This window comes from Octopus bimaculoides, chromosome 2 (assembly GCF_001194135.2).
Source record: "Octopus bimaculoides isolate UCB-OBI-ISO-001 chromosome 2, ASM119413v2, whole genome shotgun sequence".
NCBI lineage: Eukaryota > Metazoa > Mollusca > Cephalopoda > Octopoda > Octopodidae > Octopus > Octopus bimaculoides.
In genome coordinates, this window is record NC_068982.1 from 55,413,385 (window position 1) to 55,422,751 (window position 9,367).

General features: G+C 38.3%; 1 protein-coding gene across 1 annotated transcript in view; it reads right to left on the reverse strand.

Moving 5' to 3' along the window:
* Nucleotides 1-9,367, reverse strand: part of LOC106876318 (sodium/glucose cotransporter 4) — a gene marked incomplete at its 5' end in the record, with an annotated part of 66,278 nt that overhangs the window by 12,622 nt on the left and 44,289 nt on the right. The window contains 3 exons of the mRNA XM_052965846.1: nt 1,140-1,308; nt 3,352-3,502; nt 5,419-5,526. Of these exons, the coding sequence (XP_052821806.1) occupies nt 1,140-1,308; nt 3,352-3,502; nt 5,419-5,526 (428 nt within the window). The remainder of the gene's footprint in view (nt 1-1,139; nt 1,309-3,351; nt 3,503-5,418; nt 5,527-9,367) is intronic.

Genomic DNA, 9,367 nt, shown 5'->3' on the forward strand with positions numbered 1-9,367 from the left:
TAAACGATGATGATGATGATGATGATGATGATATATATATATATATACATATCATCATCATCATCATCATCATCGTTTAACGTCCGCTTTCCATGCTAGCATGGGTTGGACGATTTGACTGAGGACTGGTGAAACCGGATGGCAACACCAGGCTCCAATCTAATTTGGCAGAGTTTCTACAGCTGGATGCCCTTCCTAACGCCAACCACTCATATATATATATGGGTATTGGGGGGATGGATGGACAAATGCACACACACACACAAAATGAACTTATTTATATTTCCATCTATTAAATTTACTCACAAGACATTGGTCGGCCAAGGATTATAGTAGAAGACACTTACCCAATATACATTTTCACCGAGTGCAATAGCTATGAGGTAAAAGTGTTAAACTCGTAAATCTTAACACTCATTATCTCTATGGGCTAGCATGCAGTAGATCAACCAGTCTGTCTCTGTTGGTATTCAAGTTTATGAAAGATATCCCACCTCACGTATGTGTGTGTTTGTGTGATTAAATAAACATGGATACATGTGTGTATTAGGGTTTAGTGCTAATAAGGTGCTGGATATGACTTTAAAGCACATCTGTTAGTGGGGTCCTGGTTCAGGAATCCCAGGGCTTTGAAAAGTTTAGAACCATCTCTTAGCCACTATTGTTCTCAGATCTACTTTGACCCAGAGTAGTAGCAACTGTCAAGGTCATGGCTATGGGTTAATTAACATATTGGGGCTTGCTTAACTGTGTATGTGAAGACTGGACCCAGCAAACTCTGCAGAAGAAACCTTCATTGTTCAATGGAGTGAAAGGCAGCAGCAGCAATGCATTGTACCGTGCAGGGAGAAAGAAGAAGCGAATAAGACATCTTGGTCTTCCACTGCATCCATCTCCAGTCATCTTGATCTGGTCATGCCACTGGATCAAAGGTGGTCACAAGAGAGAGAAAGAGACAGAGACAGACAAACAGACAGAGAAGACACAGACGGAGAGGTTAAAGGTGCATAACTCTTCTTCAATTAAAGTCACTTCGCAAGTTGTCATCCTTGAGGATGACAAGGCGTTCCTTGTGGCTCTGACAGATGATCAAGAGTATTTATAATGAAGGAGAAGGTAAGCAAAACAGATATAGTTACCTTCTCATTGAGTCTGCCCCAAAACAGAGCAAGTAAAAAGACAGCACAAATAGGTGGTTGGGTGAAACTGGATATCACTTGGATGTAGACAAAGAGGTCTCCTCCTTGAGATATTTGGATGATTGGAATCCAGAGAACACTGATAATCACCAGAAACAGGATGAATATACTGGAATATAAAACAGATATCAATCAAGTACTATTACATGTATTAAGGAGAAATGTATAAAAAGCGTTTGTATCACTTAGTAGTTATAATACATTGTTATCAACATTCAGTGTAGTAGGTGGCTTTGTTTGCAAATGCGTGTAATTGTGTTCAAGCTTCCAGATGTATTTCCATCACCTTTGCTTCACTCTTAGCAGTTTGATATACCAATCTATCTTTTGTTGAAGAATGTCATGCTTGAAACTATTTTCTGTTGAGATATGTCAAGTCAATAGAGGAAACATGACTTGAAGAAACTATCAACCTTATTTTTCAGAAGATATTTAATTTTATTTATAGAATGACCATGAAATTTTAATTTCACAGTCAAAGGTTCAAGACCAGATAGCCATAGTGTATGAGAAAAGCAACCAGTTGATAAAAATAGCAGTTCATATGTTTCTGGAATAAAGCTGTGTCTATAGAACAAAAAAATATATATTTAGCCTCTCAATAAACCACTATAATAGCCATAAGTTATTACAATAGAGATAAACCACTAAGAATTGGAGAGAAAAAATATGTAGTGTGGGGTTTGGGAAGTGAGCGACAAGGATGTTGGATGGAAGAGTAGAAGAGGTGGACTTAAGCCATTAAGTCTTCTACATTTCACCACTAAATAATCCTTTCTAAGGCCTGGAATTTTGGAGGAAGTAGGTTAGTTGATTACATTGACCCCAGAGCTCAACTGGAAATTATTTCATTAACCCCAAAGGGATAAAAAGCAAAGTCAACGACAGCAAAATCTAAACTCAGAGCATGAAGATGGATGAAATGCTGCCAAGCATTTTGTCTAGCATGCTAATGATTCTTCCAGCTTGACACCTTAAACACCGTTGTAAATAATACCAACACTGTACAATAGACATGTTTTTGATGGTATGCAATACTGAGTTGCATATACTGAGTTACAATACTATGTTGCACTAAGGTATATGTACATGAATATGTATAGCATTATATAAATAACATTATAATCATATTATTCACATAGAGATAGGTTAGATTGCCATTAATGTTGCAATATTACTCACTTACCTAGGCTAGCACTACTGCTAGACCCACAAACATCCTTTGCAACTAAAAGAAATCCATTTTGCTGACTATCAAAGATGTATTTAACACCACTACAACTACTAGTTCACATATTTCTTCTTTCCACCTCTTCTACTCTTCCATCCACCATCCCTGTTGCTCACTTCCCAAACCCCACACTACATATTTTTTCTCTCCAATTCTTTCTTCCCAGAACTACTGTCCTCAGGAATTTCCTTCAACCATATTTTTTCCAAGAAAAATTAGTCTTTGGAAATTTGAAGTCAATGTCTATTGCATCCTTCTCCCCAGTCTGCTACCCCTTCTCTGACTAATTATATTTGTAAAAAGCATATGAAGAACAGAATGTGTAAAAACGTATTTTATTATTACATGAATCTTAATATATATCAATTTGAAAGTAAACTGTTACATCTTAATACCTTTCTTATAACATGAATTTTAAGAAAGACATCAAACAATATATTTTTGCATTGTAGTCCCCCCTGCCTCAACACACTTCTACTCACTTCATACCCTGAGGAGATACCTAGACTTTCAGCTCCAACAACTCATACTCACTCTCTTTTCTAAAGGCAAGTAACTATGTACTTCCTCTACAAAACAGCTTGCTCCTCCCTCCTCTCATACTCTATACCCTAATCTCTTTGCATAAATGCTGTCCCCACCCTCCACCCACGCCAAGGTTTTTGTAGCCTTGTGAGCAGAATGGCAACCTCACTAGTGCCAGTGGTATGAAAACAGCACTTAGTACAAACAGTAAAACGGCTGGCATAAGGAAGGGCATCCCGATGTAGAAACCATGCTAAAAGAGACACTGAAACATGATGCAGTCCTTGAGCCCATCGGATCCTGTCAAACCACCAGCCCATGCCAGCATGGAACATAAACATTAAATGATAATATTACAGAGTGGGCCCTCTGGAAAAATGCATAGAAATGTCTTACCGTCCAACAATAATCATTTCGATATCAGAAACTTTTTTGCGGAAGAACGACCAAATATCCAGCGCAAATATCGTACTTGAACTGTTGAAAATAGAGGTAAGTGATGTGATAAGGGCTGAAACCATACTGGCCAGCATCAAACCTCGTAAACCTGAAATAAAGATAGAATATTCTCTTAGAAATGAAAATATGTTTTAGAATTTTTTTTTTTTTTTTTTTTTTAAATAGCTCCTATTAGATAAACAGGCTATGAGGCAAATTATATCTAAACACTTATCAACTCAACATCTATATGAATTACAACATTGATATAACTAATCTAACTCTATTTCTCTTCCCTCCTTTTACACATACTTGAGGATGTGAAAGATGGAGTGTATGAGGTATCAATCAGAAAGTCAGTGGCATTGCATTGTCTTTAGTCTTTTATTTGTTTCAGCCATTTGACTGCGGCCATGCTGGAGCACCGCCTTTAATTATTCTTGGAGTTTCTACCGAGACTCGAACTCGGATCGCATAACCAAAACACTGAAGTCACAATTGTTCTAGAATAATACAGGGCAGCAATACCAATCAATCCAAATTATGATAGCACTACAAAATTGATTTCAAATTTTGGCACAAGGCCAGCAATTTCGGGGGAGGGGTAAGTCAATTACATCGACACCCCCCCCCCTACCCATACTCATATGGTAGTTATTTTATTGACCTCTCCTGAAAGGATGAAAGGCTAAGTCAACCTCAGCAGAATTAGGAATCAGAATGTAAAGATGGATGAAATGCTGCTAAGCATGTAAATGATTCTACCAGCTCACCAATTTTTAGCACCACAAAACTGACATACAATAACATTAGCATGCAGGTGGATTTTCTTCTTGTGTGGTTTTTGGAGAGAAGCAGGCTAGTTTTAATTAGGACTACTAAGACACATAGGTTGAATTTGATGCCAGAATTGCAGATACCAACATAGTAATGTGCCAACTCCAGCATTCAATCCTCAGAAGAAGAGAGATTGGTAAAAAAAGGTAAATTCATTATCTTTCATTCAGTTTTTCATGCCAATCCTTATCTATGGTTGTGAAAGTTGAGTAAAGACCAAAAGAATTGTGAATACAAGTGGCCAAAATGGGATTCCTCTGAAGGATCTCTGGTGTAATGTTACTTGATAGGAGGCATAGCTTGGAGATGAGGGAGTCTCCAGGTTGAGCCACTACCTCTATGCACTGAGAAGTCACAGCTCCGGTACTACAGAGATATGATTAAAATATCATAAGAAAGAATCACAAAATGGATTCTTCAAGCTGAACCAACCAGTAGAGTACCTATGGGTAGACCAAGAATGAGATGGTTGGATAATATCTATAGTCTGAGTTGGTCATGCTTGGGAGTCATTTGCATCTGAATGGACCCTATAGAAGTGGTGCATTGGGACTCTACACCCACGACCCTCTCAGAAATAGTGGGCAGAGAAAATGGATGGATGAAAGCAACAAATATTCTTCAATTTAGTGGAAGGAAAATGAAAGAAATATAATTTTTTAATTGTTTCCTAAGAGCATTAGTAATGTCAGATAAGTGAAACTGACTTCGACCAAGAATTGAAACCATATCACCATCTTGACAAGACTGGAACTTATCTCCAGGAATCCCCACAGCAATTGCTTTAAGTTAGTAGTATACAGTTAAAAACACATAAGTAGATATCAGAAAATGAGAAGAGGGATATAATAAATGGGAATGAACAATTTAAAAAAATATTTTATATACAATATTTTCTGGTATACAAATCAACATAGTATATTGTGTAAGCATATAGTGTAAAACATTCAAACATCATCACTATCTTTCCAAATCGTGCTGCATTTCACATGGAATTCTTAGTCCTCCAAAAAGTCAATCTACACTTTTTTAGCTATAAATTTTGGTCTAAAAAATTTAATTTATATACCAGAAAATTCAGTAGTTTTAAATATAATTTTTAATATCAAGTATATTTTAATAAATATAATAATATTTTGTACTAACTCTAGTACTATGTTAATATCTCAATGAATATTTGCTAATTACCGTCTGGTAGCAGGTCCAATATTAGTGAGGTGTATGCAATATTGCTACAACCTGTTTCACTACCACAAACACTCATGCAAACCTCTGGATCAGCACAGCCAACAGTATCTATAAAGAGAAAACAAAACACAGTTTATACACAGATGACTGTCTATGCATGGAAAGCGGACGTTAAATGACGATGATGCGGTGAATAAACTGTAGTCTAAATTATGTAAAAATGAAAATAACACTGACATCTCAGTTTAACAGATATATTTACCAAAATTACATAAAAATATCTTGGAATACTAAAGAGTAAATTTAGTCAATAAAATCATAATTGGCTTCAACCACGGCCTCCAGACAGCTTTGCAATTTCCTGCAACTCTTCTGGACAGTCTCCTTGTTTAAGTTGGTGAATGCTGCCATAATCCTTACCTTCAGTTCATCTTTGGTGTTACAAGGAGTTTTGTTGGTCTCTCGCTCAACTATACCCCACACACTGTAGTCTGGGGGTTGCAGTCTGGGGAGTTAGCTGGCCAGATGTTAGGAATGATGTGGTTACAGAAATTGTCTCACAGTCATGACTGGGTTCTCCAGCTTGTGTAGCATGGTGCAGAGTCCTATTGCAAGACATAGTGTCTTCCAGCAACCACCCTCTTGACTAGGGCAGCACTACCCCCTCCAGGCACTTGATGTAGACTTTTGTGTTGAGTCTGAGGCCATGTGGCAAGATGAATGGAGGCATAACGTCGACGTCACTAGTGAACACTCTAAACACCATGATGTTGACTGGATGTTTGATTTTTATTTCTTTCGGTACATGTCCTCAGATTGATACCCAAACACTCTAAAATGTTTATATTGGAGCTTTCGACGTGAATGCCAAGCAGGACTGCATGTTGTTTCCAAATTTCTGGCAGAATGAATTGTGTCATGGCGCTGTCTTTCCTGCAGAAGGTGCTGCCCAACTGACACTACTATACTGTGTAGTTGACAAAATCAAAATCAAACAATCCACATGCACAAAATTAAAAGTATAAAATGGCAACAATTTACCCCTCACATGCTCTGTGTGTGTGTATGTGTGCGTGCGTGCATGTGTGCATGCGTGTGTGTAGCATCATCATCATATAATGTCCATTGACCATGCTGGCATGGGTTAGAAAGTTTGATCAGAGCTGGTAAGCTGAGGGGCTGCACCAAACTCCAGTCTGATTTGATATGGTTTCTACAACTGGATGCCCTTCCTAACACCAACCACTCTGAGAGTGTAATAGGTGCTTTTATGTACCACAGGCACAGGTGCCAGTTACATGACACCAGCATCAGTCACATTGCCTCCATGAAGCTCAGCACTCAAATGGTACTTTTTACATGCCACCGGCACAAGTGCCAATTATGTAACACCAGCATTGGCCATGATTACGATTTCACTTGGCTTGACGGGTCTTCTCACACATGGCATATCGCCAAAGGTCTTGGTCACTAGTCATTGCCTCCATGAGGCCCAATGTTGGAAGTTCAAGCTTTACCACCTCATCTCATCTCTTCCTGGGCCTACTTCTATCATAGGTTCCCTCCACAGTTAGAGATTGGCACTTCTTTATACAGCTGCCCTCATCCATCCATGGTACATGACCATACCAGTACAGTCATCTCTCTTGCACACCACACCTGATGCCTCTTATGCCTAACTCTTCTCTCAAGATGCTTACACTTTGTCGTACATGCACACTGATATTGCATATCCAGTGAAGCATACTAGCTTCGTTTCTTTCAAGCCTACACATGTCATCAGCAGTCACAGCCCATGTTTCACTGCCATGTAGCATTGCTGTTTGCACAGACATCATACAGTCCGTTTTTCACTGTGTGGGAGAGGTCCTTTGTTGTCAAAGAATTATACGAGTGAGTGGACAAACGAAAAAAGAGGGCATTCAACACATGTAAGAGGAGTTAAACGTATTATCTAAAACAGTTTGAAACAGATCCATACAACTTGAAGTTTCACAGGCCACTAACAGGAGTCTGTCCCTTTCAGAATTTGGATTGCCAATATGGTAATCTAAAGTCTGAAACAGACGGACTTTTATTAGAGGCCTGCGAAACTTCAAGTTGCATGGACCCTGCCACTCCCATTCCCTGTATCAAACTGTTTTAAATAATATACATATATATACATATACACACATACATATATATATAGTGAAAGAGTAGTTCAATCTGAAGATATCTTGGTACAGGCAGTTAGTAAGCATCAATCATGTACAGAGCTTGAATAGATGTCAGAAGATGATACTCAATCAACAAAGTTTTTTTTTTGTCAACATATGTTATACACTTTATTCCAAATCAAATTAGATGAATATTTAATAAGATGACTGCCACTATACAACTCACAATTTAACAATGAAGATTGCTAATTTACTCTTTTTTACTCTTTTACTTGTTTCAGTCATTTGACTGCGACCATGCTGGAGCAGCGCCTCTAGTCGAGCAAATCGACCTCAGGACTTATTCCCTGGAAGCTCAGTACTTATTCTATCGGTCTCCCTTGCTGAACCGCTAAGTTACAGGGATGTAAACACACCAGCATCAGTTGTCAAGCAATGTTGGAGGGACAAACACATACACACACACATATATATACACATATATACGACGGGCTTCTCTCAGTCTCCGTCTACCACAAGGCCTTGGTCAGCCCGAGGCTATAATAGAAGACACTTGCCCAAGGTACCACACAGTGGGACTGAACCCAGAACCATGTGGTTGGTAAGCAAGCTACCTACCACACAGCCACTCCTGTGTCTATATATGCTTATTTTTTTGTTTTAACTTTTATCTGCTGCTGCTGCATCACCACCACCACCAGCAACAGCAACAACAACAACCAGCTGGCACTGGAATTCCAATTTTATTGCCTTGCTTTCAGAGATCTCACCTTTGTTCTCACTTCCTCCACCCACTTCTCCCAATGCCTATAGCCTTTCTCCTTTAATAAAATGACCTCCTTAAACATGCTTTTCCCTCTCTAATGTAGTTTGCCTGCTGATAATGAATTTCATTGGTCACTTGACCTATCTTCGTTTCCATCCACCATTCTACTGAAATTAGTAACCTTTTCACTTCTCTCCTTGTGACAACGACTTACAACAGGTACTCTGATCTGAAGAAAAATTAATATGTGTATATATGTGTTATGCTTTTGAGTTATGTATAACATGTTCAGATTGGCTTGGAATCATATATAGTTCAGATATATGTTCTCCATTTTCTACACCTTTCAATGTAGGTGTGTGTGGGGTGTGTGCATATATCTATATATATACACACACACATATATATGTATATGTGCATGTGTATATACATGCATATTACAAATAAGTCTTAGAACTTCTTACATTATGAGACACAGACAGCTGTTCTACTCCAGGCTGATTGTTCCTCATGCACTTGAGGTTCCTGGAATGTTTGGCAACAAGTACACTTTAGACCAGCCCTCTATCCATGTTCCTTCTTTCAGTAACATCTCAATGAATGCTGAGTTTAACATGTTTAAAATATGACCTGTTGGACAAAAATGGCATAGCCCACAATGTCATCTATTCAGATTTGCTTTACAGAAGAATTTCTTATTCTTCATTTCTGTCTCTGCAGGTAACTTTGAGGACTTTCTATGGGAATCTATGGTGGAATGCATCCAACTTATTGGCCCCTTTGCTGTTATTTTCTATGTTACACTGCTAAGCAGAAATGCTAACAGAACAATTGCACAATTATAAAGTCAAATCTTCATTTCAGTGCTTGTGTTTGTTGTTCAAATTTAGCACATTGGCTAGTTCCTGCTATTATGAATCCTACTTTCATCTCACTATGCTTCCATCACCACACATTACATTGCCTACATAGGGAACATTGTCTACATCTTCCACAATCTGCTATCTGATTTATTTATCTTAAT